This window comes from Galleria mellonella, unplaced genomic scaffold (assembly GCF_026898425.1).
Source record: "Galleria mellonella isolate WM207_F2 unplaced genomic scaffold, CSIRO_AGI_GalMel_v1 utg117, whole genome shotgun sequence".
Lineage (NCBI taxonomy): Eukaryota > Metazoa > Arthropoda > Insecta > Lepidoptera > Pyralidae > Galleria > Galleria mellonella.
Window position 1 is genome coordinate 4,329,621 of NW_026441980.1, and position 23,713 is coordinate 4,353,333.

The 23,713-nt window shown below is 32.7% G+C and overlaps 1 protein-coding gene across 2 annotated transcripts; it reads right to left on the reverse strand.

Annotated features, from left to right (window-relative positions):
• Window positions 1-3,627: 3,627 nt before the first annotated feature.
• On the reverse strand, window positions 3,628-17,096 carry LOC113511809 (netrin receptor UNC5B-like). Of its 2 annotated transcripts, XM_031913503.2 has the most exons (13): window positions 16,685-17,096; window positions 15,805-16,199; window positions 14,891-15,101; window positions 14,054-14,253; window positions 13,328-13,406; window positions 12,810-12,992; window positions 12,425-12,481; window positions 11,737-11,910; window positions 10,292-10,423; window positions 9,720-9,888; window positions 9,089-9,204; window positions 8,285-8,542; window positions 3,628-5,636 (listed from the first exon to the last, which is right to left on the reverse strand). In XM_031913503.2, exons 1-13 carry the CDS (start codon window positions 16,764-16,766, stop codon window positions 4,471-4,473), a joined length of 3,222 nt encoding a protein of 1,073 aa, XP_031769363.2. In that variant the 5' UTR covers window positions 16,767-17,096; the 3' UTR covers window positions 3,628-4,470. The 2 variants fall into 2 exon arrangements, with proteins under 2 accessions (XP_031769363.2, XP_052753318.1); XM_052897358.1 differs by lacking the exon at window positions 3,628-5,636 and having other exon boundaries at window positions 8,363-8,542; window positions 9,180-9,204.
• Window positions 17,097-23,713: the final 6,617 nt, after the last annotated feature.

The following is a 23,713-nucleotide window of genomic DNA, read 5'->3' on the forward strand; positions in this document are numbered from 1 at the left end:
CTCCTTTCACCAAAGGTTGTCTGTAAGAGATTGCCATAGTGATCATCAGAACTCCTTTTGTACCATTTTATATATTTCAATTAGTATTTTAATGCTGCTGTTCTTGATGTATGATTACTACGCTATAAGGAGAAAGAGAACTGCATCATTGCTGCACAGGGTTAGAACAAGCACCAACAGCATTCTAAAAGTAATAGGCGAAAAATATAACTCGCCTATAATTGGGCATTTCATTCAGATGCTGATCTAGTCGGCTCGGTCACATCTGAATGAACTGCTTTAATTAATTTGCTTTTCTTTTTTACTAACATAGTTTGTATGAAAACTGTTACTAACAAAATGGACCAAATTGTAGTCTGAGTAATAAAGTATATTATTATTATTATTTCACTTGAATATTCTAATTATCATTGTGTGTACGAATATATATTTAGGTCTTTGGTGTCATAAAGAGTTAAATAAATAAGTGTATTTTGTAATATTGAAATACAAAGCGAAACAAGACCATCTTATTATTCCTACTCTTTATTATAAACGCGATAGTTTATGATAATGTATTGATTAATGTTTATTGCTCTTTTACACAAAAACTACTGAATAGATTTGAATGAAATTTATAACACGAATAGATTACATTCTAATTATACTAAGTATACTCTGTTATGTCCATGGTACTGCTCATGTCTATAGGCGACGGTTATCACTTTCCATCATTTCTAAGTTGTATAAAAAAAAATACACATACTTTAAACTTTAATTTACGCAGGAAAACAGTTAGTTATATAACATAATAATAAAGGTAAAAATAAAAAATTTAACAACAAGAATTTTGTATTAAATAATCATTTTCTAATATGACTTAAAAATATATTACAGCACATGATTAGATTATTTTTAAAATTTTTGAAGGCTTCGTATTTAGATGATAGTAATAAATAATCCGATTAATAAGGATTCCATTCGAACGATTGAAAATAAATCAATAATCATCCCATAAATCCCGATTACACAGTCGAACGGTCATTTTTAATGAGTTAACACTTCTTTGTCTTCGGAGGAAATCCTGCTCGATTCCGTATTAGACTGGATCGCAATTAGTCATATAATTAAGTGCTATCAGCATCAGCTATATTACTTAGATCTTCATCAGCATTTTCATTAAAACTGTTTAATTCGCAAATCTTTCTTAATCCAGTACTATTAAAAAGTTTTATATTATTCATTTATACTTACCTATTAATTTTTAATATCCATTTTATTTGTTTTTATTTTATTTTTTTTTTTTTTACATATTGATTCACAGTGTCCTCTGGCTAGGAAAATCTTGTGTTTTTTTAGTGGGTGATAATGTAGTGGTAACCCCACCCACGCTCTCGGTATACACCGGCGGGGCACCAGTGAAGGATGATAGGATGAATGTGAAGCAGGTCAGTTAGCCCATCGTGACGAATTCAACAAGAATTGTTCACGATGATTTCCAAGGGGAACCACGTGGAGGTCGACCTAATAGGGTATATTGCTAGCAATGGGGCTGTGAAACTCCATTGCTAACAATCCCTTTCCCCCAAAAATTGTGTGTTATGAAGGTCGTACCAGGCTACCGTACTTTACATAATTAAATTCCCAATTATAAATTTAAGGAATTACAGTAAGTATACAAATTGAGGTTAAACTACATATAGATAAATTGTATTTTAAAATCTTTAATATAGATCATCCATATTCATATCAGCCGTTAACTGTCCACTGCTGAACATACCTTTCCCATAAAGGAGATTTTGCCAGTAGTACCTTTAGTCGCCTCTTATGACACCCACGGGTGTAGCACGGCAAAGAAGTGGTAGCACATTCTATACTGGGACTACACGGTACACAAATAATACACAAATTGTAATACACAAATAAAGTTCTTTAATATGCCATCATATTTATCATACAGTAGCAACTCTAGTTTTAGATTTATTGACTATTATTATAAAAAGTAGTGCATACGTGAATTCTGCAAGTGCAGGTAGCAATAAGCTCCCACAAAATCAGTAAATAAGAATTTTGTAGACATTCAATGGACAACTGTGTACTCGAAAACTTTGAAATATGAACCAAATAACAATTGAATAAAGTTGCACGCAGTGAATATTGCACGTTTTCAATTTGGCCTTCTGCGTCCGTTTCAAATAACGGCCGCGAAATTTCAAACGTTCACATAATACCTTCGTCTTTATTAAGGGGTTACTTTAATAGAACGAAATAGAAACTCGTGATATTGTTATGTATGGTTCAAACGATGAGCGACAGAGGAATAAATCAAGAAGAAATTATTATGTTCACTTGTACCTTTTTATATTTACCGCTGTTATTCACTAGCAATCTAGGTTCCAATCTAGGGGACGTCAGCCGGGCAAATATTTAAAGTCATTCATTATAAAGGATAGAAAATACTTATTCTTGTCTGGACAGGCAAAGAAGCTAGTCCTTTTTTTATTTTATTTGTTATATACACAGTACTCTTTATATATTTCGCCGACCGTTCCTAACTTAGACCATTATACTATAAGGAGCGCTGCTGGAACGTGGTCTCAATTATTAAACAATGCAATCGTCTGACTCGCTCGGCACAACCCTAGCGTTAATACTTGAGTACCTAGAATGTGGGTCAGATACGTGGGAATGGATGTCGTGCGGTGTAGTCGGCGAACTAACAAATTATTTAGCGACGACATCTCGACTGAATATTTTATACCGCTATGATTTGTTACAACCCTAGCGTGAATAATAGTCGTCTATAATCAGATTTGCCGGATTGAAATTATGGAATGAAGAATAAGTTTATAACATGCCATAGAAGGAGAGATTGAAAGTTAAAATATAATATTTTCAATACATTATCGGGACTTACGCGATAAAAAATTATAGGTAAAAAGCAGGTATTTAGGTAACATACCTGCTTTTTTATTGCCGAAGTTTCAACGTGGATTGCACCACGTTGTGATCATGCCAGGACATAAAATATAGAAGAATAGAATATTTTAATTCATGATTAATTAATTTCGTTACTATAATAATTATATATACTACTAAAATTTTGTGATAGCTTATAATTACATCATAATAATATAAGTCTTACTATTCTAGATACGTATCTCTCTTTACGAGAGAGTTATAATAACTTAATGTTGCATTGGCAGATTTGTATGAGGGTTTAATTCAAGTTATCTTTCTTTTTACACTAGTTTATTGTATTTCATTTACCTAATTATGTCTTACGATATTCTAAGGATCAAAAGGAGTAGTGGCACATTCTATTCTTAGTTAGTACTAGGTCAATTCAGAGAAATAATACTTATTCATATTACTATCATTTCTTAATTTCTTTATTCTTTCAGACGAAAGCCTGATTTAATAGGTAATGATATTTGAATATTTGTTGTTCAATCGCACTGAAAAGGCTGAACGGATTTGAATGTAATTTGGTACACGAGTAGGTTTGTAGCGAAAATTAACACACTTATGGTATAATATACTAATTACGGAAAACTGCTAGTCTAGTATAATCATAATGTTATTTTATTTCTATTTTTAGCCATTATTATATTTTCACTGGACACCATTTTAATAAGCGACTACTTCAGGAGTAAATTAAAAACACCTCGACTCCAAATGTTAGTTTAATTAAAAAGTTTATAATCGCTACCTTAATATAGATTCTCTTATCTAAACAATACATCTGTTATATAATTATATACAACTAATGTTTCCGAAACATACTCTATAAACCTTTAAGCACTTCATACTGATAGAAACATACTAGAAATAGGCAAACATATATATTTAAAAACACGTGATCAAGTCCTAGTATTGAAAACGCATTATATATTTCTTACATTATAAATTACTATGTGTAAATATATAGAGACAGGGCCCGATCCAGGGGAACAAGTCGGGCAAATACACAAAAGAGCAATGATAAGGTGTAGCAAAACTGAGTGCATCTGACAGTTAAAAATAGAAGAAAATAATATTTTTGCCCCAAACGGCAAAGTTACTAGGTCGGACACTGTACATAGGTATTTAACTAATATTACTGAACGTAAACATTAGGTACAACTCACCAAAGATTTTTAAACCTATAAAGGCAGAAAGGTATTCGTACTAAAATGAACAAAATAAAATTGAAATTTTTTACAATGTTGATGATTGCAATTTCTTACAATTACACGCTTATTAACTTACATTCTGCGTATTGTAGCGTGGTACAACTGATATTTTGGCAGTTTTTACTTAAAACATCATATTGAATTATAAGCATAATGTAAAAGTAAATCTATTATAGTTGATATTGATAAATAACATGTTATATATATTTTCTATAGTTGTAGTGACCAGATTTGCCACCCACACTGAACTTATGGAACATCACTATTGCATAACTCCAAAGCCGTAAAGTTATCTTAAAAAAAATAGAACAATAACTCAATTCGTACAACATCTCCGTTCCACGACGGTAGCACAGTCGATTCTAGACATTTCTCTAAATATTCTAGACAGATTAACCAACATATTCACATCGTTGTTACGACACAACCATAGATTCAAAATATTCTCTGTCGGTGAGCACGTGTTAGAAAAATAGTAATAATATGAATCCAATTTCAATTTCTCGGCAAATAACCGCCAATCGTTGCCTTTGGACGACTGAGAATCTAATAATTTGCATAGTATTACCCTATCAGATTTAGTCAGTACATTTGTTTTATAATTATTGTCAGTGCTAAAGTTACTCCTGTAAACAGCATCGTTTTTGAACACGAAATTATAACGGCCCTCATTTTTAGACAGCGACGAGTAATTGAAAGGGTTTTCAAGAATATTAACGGTACAATTCATTTCCACGCTCGAACAACTAAAACGCTTATTACATGAATTCGAATTCAAATCATTCGTTTTCAGATTGAAATTAACAGAGTTTGATTGCTTTTGTTTTTGATAAACAGACATGTTCAACTCCAAACGGTTAATACAGTCTGTTTGTTGCAGAACGTATATACAATGCAGTGATCTAACACCCATATTCCAAATATCCGAATATGGTAATTCCTGATACTTACCACCCGAATGTATTTTCCATCCCTCCCCCACATCCCTAATATTGAAGCATAAATCAGAACAACTCTCCTGGAAACAAACTACTTTCGGTTCGGCAAGCAGAGTACATCCCACCCTCCGTTCATCTTCCAAACAATCGTACTCGGCGTGAGGCGTATCGTTGAACACATGAACCTTCAAACTATAATAATTATCGTCCATTCTTTTGGAGATGAATAGAGCAATCTTTAATAACTTGGCGTCTAGACTGGTGAAACTTCGGCCGACTAAAACAAAGTCGCTCAGGAACTCACATACGAGGTAAACTTTGGCGGGGTCGACTTGGGCAAACAACGGGGTCCCGGGTGTTTCTTGGCCGAGAGTTAAAACTTTCCGCCATTCAGTCGAGTTGATCTCATCGGGTTTCTGCAGAATCGATAGTAACCAACTGCTGTTCTTCAGGGAAGCGCAATGTGGGAAGGAGAGGACCACCCCCTTTCCGAAATGAAAGTTCTTCGGTCCGCATCGCACGACCGGGCTTAGCTGTGTTTCACCTGGGAAATACAACGATATGCTTGCAACTAAATTTAGATACGGCAATCTCATTTAATATATTTTACGGAGGAAACAATAAAGAGCATTTATTTATCTATTTATTTTACTAAATTTATTATTAATTTACTACATTTTCTATGAAATTGTGTAAAATGGTTTTTAATTAGACCTATTTATTCTAAATTCAATTTTTTTTTTATAAAAATTGCGCAGTGGTAACTTTAATAAAAAAGACCTAAATATTATTTGCTTGACATGATTCATATTAGTCCAATATTCTTTAAACAAAATTATTTAATTTCATGTATTTTTTTTATATAACTTAGAATGCCAAACAAGCTGACGGCCCACCTGATGGAAAGTGGTAACCGTCGCCTATAGACATGAGCAGTACCATGGACATAACAGGGTATACTGTTTCGCCCATGATACCCCTCAAGCGCTGCCATTTCATGTATCTTCTTCAAAAAGTGTATTTTACGCGCACATGACACCTCACACACACACACAGCGTTACACAGGCGTCCATACTCTACAGTTTTCGTTTATTATCAGACGGGCTGTATGCTAATTTGCTACCTTCATGGTACAAATATATTTGTACATCGAATTATTTTAACATCTTTTTATATTCTTGAAAACAGCTTATATACAGGCGTAAATATGTAATCATATACATATGCATTCCAATATTAATCACCATCATATCAGACTTTAACTCTCTACTGCTGAACATAATCCGCCCCTTTGAGGGGTTTTGCCAGTAGTTGCCACGCTTAGTAGGCGGATTAGCAACCGCAGTTAGGCTTTGGAGATGTTTTAAGAGGGACGTTGTTGCCCATCCCTCGCTCTACCTTAGTCGTCTTTTACGACACCCACGGGAAAGGATTGGGTGGCCTATTCTATGCCGGGATCGATACGGCAATTTCAATATTAATACTAGGGAGAAAGGGATTGTTATTAATGTGGACTAATGGTCCCATTGCTATCAAGCCTTGTCAGGTCGACCTCCACGCGGTGCTCCCTGGAAACCATTGTGATTAATACTTCTTGTATTCGTCACGATAAGCTAACTGACCTGCTTCCATTCTCACCTATCGCCCCTCACTGGTGCCATGCCAGTGTATACCAATAGCGCAGGCAGAGTCACTATTTCATTATCATCCATTAAAAAAAATATTAATACTACTAAAGAATTCCCCAAGACTGGCATTTGATTTACCAGAGGGAGACTTTGTACAAAAGTTGATTGCTTGGGTACCTCTGTCCCATTCGTGTTTCAACCGTGAAGCAGTTGTGTTTGCATGGCTGTGTTTCGGTTTGAAGGGTGGGATATGGCGTGAATTTACTGGGTACAGAGGAATAACACCTGAGTCCTCAGGAATGGCAACGCATGGGGGGTATCATGGGCGAAACAGTATACTCTGTTATGTCCATGGTACTGCTCATGTCTATAGGCGACGGTTACCACTTTCCATCAGGTGGGCCGTCAGCTTTGTTTGCCATTCTAAGTTGTATAAAAAAAATTTGAAGCCTGAGATTGCAATACATAAGCCCGTAATAACTATTCGGCTATACGGTTCACGAATAACTATAACTCTGTCGGCGAATAGTTAAGTCTGAATTATCTATATCCAGGTGAAGTATGACATTTCACTATTCAGGTCACAGTGTACAATATATACCTGTTTTAGACGTCGCGACCCGACTTACAATAGCTAATGTCAATACGGTTTGACCTATTTGCTAACCCAGTTTTATGATCAACAAGATTAAGTATTCATACCTATCTAAATTTTAACCCTTCTTTCCTTTTTTTTTATTGGTGAAATAAATCAAGGTGATATAATTCGTGTTCAAAATTAAAGGAAAAATGGTTAAAAAAATAAATTTAACAGCATATATTTTATACTAATAATAATAATTATACTTATTATTTACACATAATATATTAAATATTATGTATAAACGAAAAACAAACTCACTTTTATATTTACAATAACATAATTTCCTATGATAAATGTTATGGTGCGCATAATATTTCCACAGAATAAAAAATCATTTACTTGACCATAATTTTATCATCAATTTGATTAATAAAACATTTTGTATGAAATATAAATAAATTCCATAAAAAAAACGATTATTGCAAAACCAGTTATTGTGACTTTAAAATTAAAGTACTAAACAGATTTTGATACTATTTCTATGTAACCAACCTGTAAACATATCCTTACAAGTAAAACAAAAATTCAAACAGCTTATAACTGATGGACTTCAAACAAAAAAAAAGACAACTGACTTGAAAACCTCCTTCTTTTTTAATAATAATAATAAACTCTTTATTGCGCACAATAGAAATGTATACAAGGAGTATTTATACAGAATGTGCATATACAAAAAGCGGCCTTATCGCTAAAGCAATCTCTTACAGACAACCTGGTTTAAGTCGGTTGAAGAGGCTATTGGCACTACATTAAAAATGGATAATTAATATTTTCTAAAACTTCTAAATATCTAAAATAAACTCTAAATAAACTAAATTTCTAAAATAAACTCATCAAAAGCATGATTTATTTCTTGACCAATAAGAACAGTGGAATAATAAATTTAGAATTATTATAAACAAAAACAAAATGGGTCATACCTTGCTGCAACGTCGGCCTATTCCAATCTTCGTCTGTGACCTCTATAGAGAATAACTCTTCACTTTTATCCACGACCCCGTCTGGCACGAATAGGCTTACACCGCATTTGTCCAGATTTAACAACCCACCCTCGCTCGATATTATTCTAGAAGTGGCAGTTTCAATATGCTTGGGGTTTACGAATTTTGAATCGACTGATGCATTGTTTCTTAACGATTGTGTCATATCTACACTTTCATTGCCATATGACGACCCCGCTGGAAATGTAAATTTGACATTAATATATTGAAGTAAAGTATATATTCATTTGTACTATTTTTCTTTTATTTATAAAGCACTAAAAATGGGAGTTCGCCAGTAAAATAATATAAATTCATTTATTATCATGTTACAATAAAAATAATTTGAAATATAATCTTACAGGATAAATCTAGAGAATCAATACGAAAAGCATAATACATTGCTTTATACAAAAACTATTTTTTTATATCATAAAAATCGTAAATGTTAAAGCATTATTAAATTTAATTTAATATGTCACTTCATCATGTCACCATTAATCACTAGGTATTACATTATATTGTAATTATCATTTCCCTTTGTAGCAGTACATAAAAACAAAGATATTATCCTTATCACTTCTGCTATTTAAAATAGCATTTTCCAAAAAAGTTTTGCTATTAACAAAATTATAATATTTATTTAGAAAGTGGATCTTAAACATATAGCAAACTTTCTGAACGAATAATACCAAAAAATATGTTTTGAAAAGAGGCGAAAAGCAACGCTGCACAAAAACTCACAGCTCATAAAGCAACTAGAGTCAGATCGGTCTGACTCGATGGCGTCCTTGCAAGCGAACCGATCAAGTTCGCTGCGGCGCTCGGGCCTTACCTCGTGGTCGATTGGGGAGATGTAGCTGAAATAAAAGTTCAACAATATAAAATAATCGGCTAAGATTATAATGTAAGGGTACCTAAGATCTTCCATGAGTTACTTAGCTGATTGGAAGCCTTCGAAGACTTTAAAATCTAGAATAATTAATTTTAAACTTTATTATTTATATAAATATATGATAATAAAATTTGTTTGTTCGTTTGAACGCTATAATCTCTGGAACTACCAGTCGTATCTCAAACCATTCAGTTAACACTATTTATTCTAGTGTTTCGCAGTATGGGTACCGAACGATTAATATTGGGCTTCGAGCAGCAATCTAATAATTTTCCTGAAGATGTCTCGTTTATTGATGGAACACGTGACGCAAAGCGTGCGTGGACAAAATAACAGTCAGAGATTGATAGCTAATATGGAAATTTGTTGAACATGGTCAATTTTAGAGTGTTGGCAGTCACACACATACTAATGGTAGCGAAATTAAACGAAATATTTCTAATCAAATAACCAGTAACTGATCGTACACTTAAAAGTTACCTGTTAGCCAATTGTGGTACTTCATACAGATGTTCGTTGCGTGTATTAGTGGACGTGCTCATATGTCTGTGGGTCCGTCTCGAATCAATTGTGTGAAACTCCTCGTGTATAGTTAAATCTGGTTGATTTGTTAACGTCCTTTTTATCACATTTCCAAAATAATTTGTACCTACAAACAGAGATTGTTGATTTAAATTGAGAGCGATTTCATACATTTTTTAATTCTCATGTATGTTATTTTGTTTATAAAAAAAATGTCACGCAATAATTTCACAGATTCTAAACCTGTTCTGATAGTTATTTTGCAATTTATAGGGTTTAATCCTATATTGGTCTCGTATTAATTTTGTTAATCCCATATCGAAGTCCGAGTTTATTTGTTGTTTATAAAAATTAAAAAATATATATGTTATTAGAGATACAAAGAGACAATTCATAAATCTGTAAGTATTACATTAGTGAATACGTTGAGTTGTAATATTGTAATACAGTAATGTTACTGTATTACATAATATGCATAATATTTGTAACATCACAAGAGAAGATCCAAGGTCAGTACCCTTATATCTTACCTGAAGGAGGTTTAACATACGGTGAATTTTCAGTCATCTTTATCTTCATATATTTGATTCCCAATATAACACTAACAACAAATATAAGAAATGCAATTGACAAAGCTATTAGAAGTGGCCAATATGATGATCCTGCAAAATAATTGAGCATTGTATAATCGATATATATTTAATTAATTTATAGTTTATAAGAGACGGGAATTAGGTAACGCTCCGTTTCCTGGAATCCAGTAATCCAAACAAAATCACCTCACTACAGTGTGAAGTCGTACACACTGTCGTTTTGTACAGAAACTCTCAATATATGGACACAATTTGTGTAATATATGATCTTAGACTATACAGTGTCTCCATACAAATGTTACGGCAAAAATACTTCATTAATATATAATTTTTATCTATCTATTTATATGTTTGTTTCGGTATCACTTGGTCGTTCATTGGGAAAATACTAAAACTACTTCAATACCTTGCATATAATTTTCACATTTATTTGCATATCTAAAGGTGTGCTTAAAATCTGATATAGGTACATTTTGCAATAGTCTATTACATTGATTTTTCTATTTTCAAAGCTAGTTTGTAACATTAATTGTTAGTGCTAAGGTACAATCTTGTTTTGACACTATGCCCAAACTGAAACAAACCTCCCTGACAAGTTAAACAACTTGCGAACGATGATAATTTGGGAACAGCAACTGTCGTACTCAGTTTTCATTTTAGATAACACAGAATCAAAATGATTTATGAAGGTACTTGTGAACTAGAACAGTGAACTAAAGTTAGCTACTGCATACATTAAATATCGAACTCTTATACAACACAATGCATACACTTTACAATGTACATGAAAGAAACTAGTTCCACAACACGCTTTAAAACATAGTTCAGTAAGTTCTCTAGTTCAGAATATAATTCAAAGAGTCTGTATTCAGTTTATATAAAGTATAACGCTGAGTTTTCTAATGATAATGACAATCAATATGATGATAAAAGTTGGGCTGAGTATGCAAAAGAATTCCTTAAAACAGGCTGAGTTTTAAGGGATTTTCATTTATCAAACTTAAAAGGAGTTACTACGAATAAAAGGAAATTTTATTATGTACAAATATGTTTACACTTTTATGCGATTTTGTACTGCTGATATTTCTCTTATTCTATAATCATTATCTTTATTTTCATATATTAAATTACCTTAGTCACCTCTCTTATGCTGTTTTAGGTGACATAATGTTATATGGAAACATTGTTTCGCATGTATACTGTTTCAACATAGAAAACTTCTCATAATTGAAAATTTGATATGTTAATTAAAAGTAAACAAGTTTTAAAGCATTACGTATATATATAAATATGGAGATGTATATATATGACTAAATTTTGGCCTGTTTTTGGCTCTCAATGAACTATGTAGTTAATCTATATAATCTAGGAAATAAACTCACCATCATTGATGAGCGCAGACTTGGAAGTCCTGACACAGAGTGGACACTGAGCAAGTTGGTGGTCAACACCAGTGCAAGGTTTCCTTGTAACACTAAGGCAGTGTCGTCGTCTACTTTGGAGGCAGTCGGAGTCACACGGCGACCATTCGGACCATTGCGACCAACGATCTGTGCCTATAGAGAAATAGCAAAAATTTATTGTACGAGTAATGTACAAATGTTATCACTTTATCGAGAATCTTTAGTAATGTAGCAGGTCACACTAGTTCATACAATTTTATTTTCTGTTAACTTTTGCCCGCAACCTAATCTTTGTGACTGGAATATGTTCAGTGACCCGGATAAAAATAGCCTATGTCCTCCTCCCATATAGTATGTGTATTTTTTTCGTACCAAATTTTATCGTGATTGTTTAAATCATTAAGACACTAAGAGTAAAAATTTTTCAATAATAAATTTTAATTTTTTTTTAAATTAATAGTATATTCACATTTCAATAGTAAAAATTCATATGAATGAATGTATGAATTTTTATTTACTAAATATTGGTGATTGCCGGTAGCTATTTCTTAATAAAGTACTCGTATATAAATATAATAATTACTGTAGAAATTGAAATGCTTAGAATCAATAGCAATAGGTTAGAAAGATCTAGAAGGACTCTGCGCAATACGAGTATAAAACTTACCTAATAAAATGCTCGAGGAGTCGTCAGCTAATCCATCTATACCGTCGACATACAAATCTGAAAGTAAAATCAAAGTTCATATTTTTATACTTTAATTAATTTTACATTAATTGATTTTATTTATTGGGTTCTAAAATTAAATTTAATATACTACATACCACTATCTCTTACTATATAAAGGAATTTGTACGTAACAATACATACGACAAACATCCCAAATATTATTAGGAGTATTATACAACATCAGGCAAAACAAAAAAGACAAAAAATAGTAATACATGTATAAGAATGTTTTTTATTCTTATAAAATTATGCCTGCTTCATGTCAATTCTTGTTTCCTACCTCTTTGATATACTACAGTCGAAAAGTGATGACGTGAAATACCTAAATCACAATCCAAACAATCCTGAGTCTTCTGTTCATCGGGGCCCATACATGGTTGCCCACCGTGAAGAGGAGGTGGTGCAGTACAAGACCTCTCCCGTCGTCTCCCGGAGCGCCTCTCCCGATTCTCGTAATTGCAGAAGCAGTCACTCCATGCCGACCATGTAGTCCAACCTCCGTTTACTGATTGTATACACAAATAGCTTACTAGCAAAAGTAACGTCATTATAGACTAAGTCATTGTTGAATGAAATTAAGTTATTTTTACTGCTATTCCCGCGATTTCATCACTAATTAAATTTATTTAGTGAAATTTCATCTTAGTGTTCAAACATACATTTCTAGATCCTAGATTTTGATTTAATCAGTTTTTTTATTTTTTTACATTTCCTACGCTCTATTTCCATTTTTTAAAAAACTGAGCGCTGATTATTGAATTAATAAAAACATTATATTTAATTATATTAATTACAACATTTGAACAAACATTATATGATTACAGTATGCAATCCACTTACCAACAACTTTTAATTGAGCTGGTTCCGATATTCTTTTTCCTGCTAAATTTTCTGCCACACACGTGTAATTTGCCATATCCTAAAAACATACTTAAATTTTTATAATGGTAAAATTATTTAGTTTCCAAAACATCAAAAAATGAAACAGTTCAAATGGTAAAAGTACTAATTCAGACCAGAGGGAGACTTTGTACAAAAGTCGATTGCTTGGGTACCTCTGTCCCATTCGTGTTTCAACCATGAAGCAGTTGTGTTTGCATGGCTGTGTTTCGGTTTTAAGGGTGGAATATGGCGTGAATTTACTGGGTACAGAGAAATAACATCCGAGTCCTCAGGAATGGCAACGCATGGGGGGTATCATGGGTGAAACAGTATACTCTGTTATGTCCATGGTACTGCTTGTGTCTATAGGCGACGGTTACTACTTTCCATCAGGTAGGCCGTCAGCTCGTTTGCCATTCTACGTTGTATAAAAAAAAAAAACTAATTCAGACATATGAAAAAAGATGTAATTACAAACTCATCTAGCACCTTAGTCTTTTCAATAAAGAAAAAGTTAGAATTTAATTGTCATATTTTATTTTCTATGACTAAAGATATTTGTTTGACCGAAAACACAAAGAAACTAATATCAATTTTATTATATTAACATAAAGGACAAATATAATAATTTTAATTTTCATACCTGAATATTATCAGAATTATAATAGACAATGATAAATTTACCAACAAAGACACCCGCTTGATAAGCAGATCACCCTCTTTCGAAATCTGCACATTATCATCAGCCACCACAGGAGCACCGTTTTTAAGCCAATACAGTTGAGCAAATGGTGCAGCAGGTGGAGGTTCACATCGGAAGGTAGCTGGCATGTACTGCTTGACCAGCTGCGTTTCAGGGGCCAAAGTGAAGTGCTTCTTTATATCTGGACAAACACTAAATCTTATTAACTTTAAGGACTGAGACAGAATTGTTCTACTTCCTTTGCCTTCAAGTCAAGAGGCAATGGATATATGCTACAAAAGACGATTCAAGCTAGACAAGTTTACGGAGCTCATTGTGTTCTCTTTTGCAAATAGATATTTAAAAGCAACTCGATGACGTGAATGATATTTTTAAATTATTTAAAAAGAAGTTGGTGAAATATTCCACACGTTAAATGAATTTTATATTCAAATACATAAAGTGTTAATATTGATATTTGAATTTGAAAAAGTTCTGTAAAATATGTATATTGCAATACGCGACAAAATTGTGATACTGTGATAGTTACAGATTCTCTAAAAAACATGTTTAATAAGTTAATTCAAATATAAGTGGATAACTTTGGTTGCGGAAAATTTATCAAAATAATTGTATTGTGTAACAGAATAATATAATATGAGTTTAAATCAATTATTCAATTGTATAATAACTAAATAAGAATTCAATTGAAACTACAGGTATATTAGTAAATCCTGCCTACTGTAAATAAATTTTAAAAATAGATTTTAGAGACCGTTTTTTATAAATTAGTTCCAAAACAAAGTTTTTTTTTTAAACAGTTCCCATAACTCACTTACAAGCAAGCTCGATGGTGGCTGACTGACTTCTAATATGTCCTCTACTGGTCCATGCGAAACAAGAACATTGGTACTTCTCACTTCCGAAGTACTCCTCAACATTCTCTCTGGTCACTTTATGCTCCACTTCGATCACTCTTACTCCGGATTGTGGATCAACAAATATAAATTGATCAGGTTGAGTTTTCACGCCGTTGCATTTGAAATAAACCTTAAATATAGATAATATTACTTATCAGGTGTTTTTCGGCAATAATTACCACGCTTGGCAGACGGGTTGGCAACCGCAGTTAGACTTTTGGTGTTGTTTTAAGATGAACACTGCTGTTCATCTCTCAATTATAAGTTCCTTAATCGTCTCTTACAAAACCCCGGAAAAAGAAGGGGTGGCTGATTCTATGCCGGAACTATGCCGTTTGGGACCGTTTCTTATGACAGTCTATGGAGAAGATCTATTTCAGTAATGGACAAATAATAATTAATATGATAATGATATTAGATGATATAATTTACTTGTGTCAAAATATTTATATAGTTAATTACATTTAAACATAAATTGTACGTTAGAATGCCATTTCCTGAATGATAAATAAAAACATTCCCTAGAGTATTTTTTGCTGCAGTGTTTGAATTGTTTCGGTACAAATTATATATGTAAAAGATGAACATTTAATCATTATTATAAATTTATTTTTCATAAATAGAGCCCTTTCTTTTTTTAAATATACATAAAAAATAAATATTTCTCTCGAATGATAAATAACTACAAAACTATTAAAGTTTTGTAAGGCCACAATATCTAGTGTAAATTTTTAAAACTTCTATAAGTGAAACAAAAAATAAATAAACAAACAATTGTTGATTTATGCTTAATTCATAATAATATTTTTGTAAATAAAATCAATTTTACTCACTTCTAAAGCATTTGCAGCATGACATTGCAACGTTGCTGGTTTATTTTTAAAAACATATGTATTCTCTGGCTCCAATAAAAATATTGGCAAGTTGTCCTTCGCTGTGTGCACGGGTATTTTATCATCTAATGGTAGATTCTCTTTATTTACATTACTTGTTACTGTCGCTAAATCAGGAGAGTCTTTATAATTTGAATCTTTAGGGTCATAATAATCTAAATAAGTGCTTTCCTCTTCTTCGTCATCTTCGTTTTCCTCGTGATCATTAAAAACGGGTGGTAACAAGTAGTCTGTTGCTTCATTTTTATTGCGATTTATTAAGAATTCTAAAGGTTTATGTTCATAATCTTTAGTTTGAGTGTCATCCTTGCTGTCATCTGTGTGTTGTTGGGTACCTATGAATTTTATTTCTGCTGTGAATGACTATGTTATATCTTTACATATAAAAAAAATAATTTTCCAAATCGATTTAGAACTAACAGAGGTATGAGATAACAAACACAAAAAATACAATCAAATTGAGAATCTCCTTTTTTTTTAATTGGTTGATAAAATTTGTGATATTTTATGTGTATAAATTATAATTTAAACTTATTGTGTTTGAATTGAACCTTTAGCAAAAAAGAAAAACAAAAGTATAACTAGGCACACCAGTAAACTTCAAAATATTTTTTTTTCTTTTGATCGACTGTTTAAAATTACTAAATGTAGTATATAAGTATTTTTTTTTTAAACAAGTATTATCCAAATGTATATGACCGCTTCAAATTCTTCCACTAAATAAAAAGTTTTATGTAAAATTGTAAAATACCATATGAACATACACTACACATGTATGTGTCGATGAAGGGAGTTAGTGGAACAAACTAAATCTACTTACTTTTTGCCGCGTTTTCTCCTTTCACTACAAATATCAATGGCAACTGAATTAAAACAAAGCAAGTCCAAATATTCACTTCCATTTATAAACGTATCCCGTGATGGAATTAATAAAATATCAAAACTCTCGTCTCCGTTGCCATCACGTTCCATAACTGCGAGTTCACATTTTTTTTAATTTAGTTTTTTTTTCTTCCAATTTCAATAACAAATGCGGTACGGTTTAATCCATATTTATTATTATAGTACACTGCATTTATTATTACCTTATATACACATAAAGAAAATCACAAAACATGTCACATAAATAAAAAAAAAGATTGTGTATAAAGGAGTCGTAAAAGTTTATACACTTTTTAGCTAAAAATCAAATAGGTGTGTATCTCTCGACGAATAGCAATCTACTGGGAATTGCGGGATGAATGAATACACAAACCCCTGTTGCAGGGTTGTTCTGCGCATGACAGAAAGTTTTAAACAGTAGCCACTAATGACCCAAGTTGGCATGTTACCGCTTGTAGAATTAATATTTTGTCATGTCCTACAACAATGTATATGTATAATTAATAGCAACACTGTTTAATATGCATATAATTTTTATAGGCCCTAGATATTACAGTATGGATTTTCAAAAAGGGCATATTAAGGTTTCTTCAGGGTCAGCAACGCTCACGTGACACCCCTAATGTTGCAGACATCCATAGGCTATAGTGACCGTTTACCATTAGACGGGCTGTATGCTTGTTTGCTACCTTTGTAGTATAAAAAAAAAAACTTATTTATTTACTTCTAACTTTTTCCCGCTTGGATGAGTGGATTTCAGAATTAGGAAAACCAATTATTGTTATTATATCAGTCTTTAACTGTCCACTGCTGAATATAAGCATTTTTAAATGTTGTATGATTTTTTTTAACGATGTCTGTATGTATATATACCAGGTCACTCAGAAAGTATTGCGCGAAAAGGTTTTTATGTACCATATGTGAGACTGGCCAGTTATAATATATTTAAAAATATGATTACTTATAAGTAAAAATAGTTCACATTTTCGCGTTATGATTTTTTTACGATTTTAAGTGTCGCCTGAAACCAGACGAATCGTACGATAGACTTCAAGTGGCATTCATAGATGAAGGCCCTTCTAAGGCAACCGTGTATCGTTGGTATAATAAATTTAAGCTCAGTCGGCTAACTTTGGGGGATAAAGAAAGAAGTGGTCACCCTTTGACGGTGTTAGCAGTGAAAAATTTGATTCAAGATAATAGACGAGTTACATACCAAGAGATACAGCATATACTGCAGATTGGATCAGGAAGCCTTCACGAGATTCTACACGTGCATCATGGTTGCTACTAATCCCCATTACTGACAACCCCTTCCCCCCCCCCCCGCCCCCCATTATTCTGATTTGTGAGATACCTGTGGAGTTACTCTTGAAGTAAACCAATCCCAATTATTACCTAATTCGTATAAAATTATTTATATATATAATTGGATTGACATTAAAGAGTAGAGCTGCTAGTGTATACCTTAATACGATAAATTTCAATTATCAATTTTCTATTTCATTAACAAACGAGAAAGCCTATGTAATAATAATTCTTAGATAACGTCCATAAAAGAAAGTCCTCAAACAGAACAATAATAGTCATGCACTGATCCTTTTGTGTGTATCCAAAGTGGCAACTGAATAAAAGCAAAGGAGGGTACCTACCTGTCACGGGTGGAGTGAATGAAACTGATGGGATTGTTAGTAGTAAACACTAGAGCCCCCATTGCTAGCATTGTATCTTATCGCCATGCAGTCCTCCTTGAAAACCATCACGCTTAAATAACGCCGGATCAGCGATTAATTCTGTACAAACCGCAAATCCGGCCCCACATGGAGTATTGCTGTCACTTATGGGCCGGAGCACCTAAATACCAGCTTGAACCTTTCGACTCGTTGCAACGACGAGCTATGAGAATTGTCGATGTTCCCAGGCTCACAAGCGGTATCGAACCCTTAAGTCTTAGGAGAGATTTTGCTTCGCTCTTCGTGTTCTACCGCCTGTACAATGGATTGTGCTCAAAGGAATTGTTCAATATAATGCCCACAGTCACTTTCTACCATCGTACGGCTTGCCATCAACAGGAATTCATCCTCATGTCCTACAACCTCAATGGTCGCGTACTGCGCGGTTTCAGAGATGTTTCCTCCCACGAACACTCAGGTTGTGAAATGAGCTCCCTGCCGATGTTTTCCCAAGAGACTACAGTATGGGATTCTTCAAAAGGGGGGTAAAGAGGTTTCTTCAGGGTCGGCAACGCACGCGTAATATCTCTGGTATTGCAGGTGTTCATAGGCTACGGTAACTACTTACCATCAGGTGGGCCGTATGCTTGTTTGCCACCACAGTGGTATAAAAAAAATGCTGATGAACTAATCACAATTGGTCTTACTTAACTAACCGGGGGAAAAGGCTTTGTTAGTAATTCGAATTAGCAACCCTATTATAATATACGGTTCCCCTGGACTAACCAGGTTCCATAGGGGGCAAAACGGATTGTTAGTAATGAGGTCTAATGAACCCATTGTTAGCAATACACCCTATCAGGTCGCCTTCCAGGTGGTTCCCCCTGGAAACCCACGTGAACAATTCTCGTTGAATTCGTCAAGATGGTCTAACAGACCTGTTTCATCCTCACCTAGCATCTCTCACTGGTGCCCCGCCAGTGTATACCGATAGCGCAGTAACCTCACCCGCGCATTTCATTATCACCCATTAAAAATAATAGCCCTATTGCCAATAATACAATCTCTCAGGTCGTCTTCCACGCGGTTTCCCCTGGAAACCATCATGGTTATTTTTTGCCGAATTCATCATGGTGGGCCAATTGACCTGCATTCATTCCCATTTGTCATCTTCCATTGGTACTCCGCCAGTGTATACCGATAGCGCAAGCCATTCCATTATCACCTATTAAAAAAAACCAGCTTCCATACTCATCCACCATCTCCCACTGACTGCCAGTGTATACCGATGGCGCAGACGGGATTGCCATTCTATTTTAACCCATAAAAAACTATCAAAAAGTTTAAATTATTAATTATATATATTTCTACATGAAAACCTATACATACTGTGAATTTAAATTACGCATACGCAGTCTGGACGCCGAACGATCAACATCATTGACCGTTTGGCGCCAACTCCGATGGCTCGTTTAGAGATGAAACACGTGTTATATTTTATGTGTGGAATGTCGTAGATTTATGATTAATATGGGAGGTCGTAGAATAATTTCTACTAATAATAAAAATAGTTAATCTTTAAATGTTGTCTATCGCACGCATACTAATGGTAGCGGAATTAAACAAAATAATTGTAATCGACTAATCGGAGATATGAACATCCGCAAAATCACAATTCAGTAAAACACACGTACGTGTTCAATAAAGATTTTTTTTTTTTTTTGATAAAACAAATGTATACATTAGCTACATCAGTAAAGACCTTTTGCCTTATTTGATGTCAGATAAACCAAAAAAAATGACAGTCAGTTCAGTATATGAAAGATGTCATTCGTATTGTAAATGTCAAAGTGGTGATTTGCTCTAGCCAGTCCCACGGCCAAAAAATTGTATAAATTTATGCAACCAGTTTATTAAATATGGAAATTTACTAGTATAAAGTTAATAGGTTTGTTATTATTTATATCAATATTAATATTTTAGACAGTACCATATTAGAAATATTTTATAATACTATAAATATAGATTTATTTCCATTTACATTGTTTTAATTCTTCTAATGGTTGTGTGGCGTATTACTAGCCATCATAATCCGTCTTTTATATTTTTATATTGATTTTCTATTGTTTTGTTTTAGAATTCTGTCATTTATAATCATTATGTTTTCCGACTGATGAAGACGAGATTAAGAGAACTACAATATCAAGCACATTTATTATCAACCCGTTTCCCTTAAGTTACATAGATAACTTTTCCAGTTTCGTCTGTATATAGTGCAGTACTGACTCTTAAATGATATAATGAGTAAATGACAGTCAGTCTGTGACTGACAGTACTCTATGATATAAATAAAAAATAAATTAAGGCAAGAAAAAGTGTACGAGAAAGCAACGCTTCTTAGTAATAAAATCAAAACATATTTAATGATTATTGGCTTAAATTTCTACATGTAATAAATTAATGTAGATGTTCATTTTGCAACAGTAAATTGTACATAACTTAGTATCGATTTTATTGTCTTATTTATACCTGTTCTCTCAACTATTGATTTACCGCAAACATGATTCCTAACGAGATTTTTGCTGAAGATTTAATGAGTACTGTAATTCGTTATGGCTTATACATTGGTGCAGCATTCCAGCTAATATGTTTATTGGCATGTGTAACGCTTACAGACGAACAAAGCGAACCTCATCCGTACGAAAAGGTATCGGTTACTTATAATTATAGCGCTATTTCAATATATACTAAAAAACTAAGTGATTTTGTCGAGATTATCTCAGAAACAATGAATGAAATTAGCAACAAATTGAAATGATGAATTAATCTATTTTTTATTTATACTACAATGTCTTGGACATCAGCAGATTGTTTTATGATGGACCATTTATTTGTTTATTATTTCATTAAGTTCTCTTTAAATGGACCATAATACATTTATTAATTTTATTACATCAACAGTGTTACGTAATGTAATTGATTCAATATAGTAAAATAAAAAATGGAATATATTTCTAATTGCATTGTGCTAGCAGAATATACAGCTGAATTTTTAGCAGTTTTACTGTATCTAATACTCTCTACTTATATATATACATATATAATTTAATATAACGGTATTATTTTCTAGAAAAGCTTTGATATTGCTTCTATTGGTAATTTACTAATAATAAAATACTAACTTGTATTTCTGTCTACCTGTACAAAGCCAGGTCATATCGCTAATATCTAATAATCATTATTTTACCCTGAATCAGAAATTCAGGGTGAATTTATATGTTTTATTTATTATTATTTTTAATAACAGGGGTTCCCAAACTTTTAAGATAATGGAATGCCCACCAAATACCCTTTATTTTATGGAACTCCATTTCAAATGATTACAAATCAAGAACACTGTAATCTAAATAACAAAAATAGTTCTCCTTTATTTTTTAATGTGAAGAATGAAATTGTTTCACTGTATAAGTAATTTTGCAGAGTCCTGGTGACTTTTTTACGAAACCCTGAAGTTTCACAGAACCCATTTTAGAAATCGCTAGTCTATAACATGTAATTCTAACACAATACATATGTTACCCAAATTTACATTGGAAAACTATAATAGTTGCTTGCAAATGGTATTAATTTTACAAAAATACCTGTAATAAATTAAAACTGGTGAAATTAGTATGATAAAATATTACATAGTCACATTGGTTGGGAAGCTAATCAAAGATTTAGGGAGTTTATGAGAGGTCCTGTATATTTTATGATAATATAAGTTGCAGAATCATAAAAAAACAACTATTAAAAAAAATATTAAAATTTAGTATATATTGGATATAAAAATATTTCTATTTCACCCCTTTCTGTTTCTAGATTCATAATAACCTTTAAATTTATTTCACCCATTTCAGTCATACACCGATAGTGATGAATGCAGTTCTGAACAGTCATCACCAGGTCACCGAGCTACCATGTCACGTACCCGGCGCCATGATAAGAAGAAAAGACGTTAGCTGAGGTGGAGGACATGAAGATGAATACACATTATACCTAACTCGTTTTTTTAATACATGACTTTTTTGCTATAAAAAGAAACCATGTCCTCAATCTCAAATATTGTATATTTCATAATAATTTATGTGATTATGATTGATTGAATCAAAAGTAAAAAGTATCCAAATATGATCAAAGACTCTTAATATTTATAGGTAAAAAAAATTAGAGGACAATGGAGTTAAAATAGTCACTAAAATAAAATTTGGTTGTTGATTATATCTCCATACATAATTAATTTCTTAGATTTAGTTTCAAATGACATACTTGCTCATTATAAATGACATTTTTTATTATTATTGATCTTATAGAAGTAACAAATTAGCAAATGAAATGGCAAAATAAAAAAAAAAAAAATTGTACAGCAGCTAAAACATGTCACAAATCAATTTAGTAATAAGTTTGCTAATCTAATGACTATTTTGCAGCATGCTTTGTATTTTGTATTCTCATTAGATGAGGTCCAGCAATGGGACATTAATGGATTACCGTACCATATTAGCTGTTTACTGTCCACTGCTAAACATAGGCCTCCCCCATATGGGGGTTTTGTCAGTCGGGGTGCTAGGCAGGCAGGTTGGCAACTGTAGTTAGGCTTTGGTGGTTTTAAGAGGGCCCATCCTTCAACCATTAAGTACCCTTAGTCGCCTCTTACGACACCTATGGAAAAGGATAGGGTAGCCCATTCTATGCCGGGACCATACGGCTGTTAATGGATTGTTATTTGTTAATGGTAATAACTTTATATTTTTTTGCACATTTGTTAATCTCAATGTTTCGGTCAAATTGACAATGTAAGAAAGATAAAAATAGATGCTTTCCAATGCAAAAAGGTAAAATATAGATAATAAGTATAAATAGTATTTGTATTGTAATAGTGTTAGTGTAGTAAACACATTTTTTAAGGCTTGCACATACTGGGGATATTACATTCCTGTACATACATTTTTAGTCTCATAGAAGCAATTTTGCATACTACAGCCATGCACATTTTATTAAAATCATAGACAATTCTGCCCTCTGCTAACAAAATGATTCTTGTCTATGCTGTACAGAAATTGGCAATATGGCCATTTCAATTTATGAATAAATTTGGTTGTAATTTAGCGTTAGTACTTATTATTGAGGTTTTTATATTTTGAGATAGATAAATATGATTTATAATTTTCTATTGTAAGTAACGTATATGATCTCGGTGGTTTTATCAGTATGTTTAGTATTTGGATAATGGTATTAAAATAAAAATATTGAAA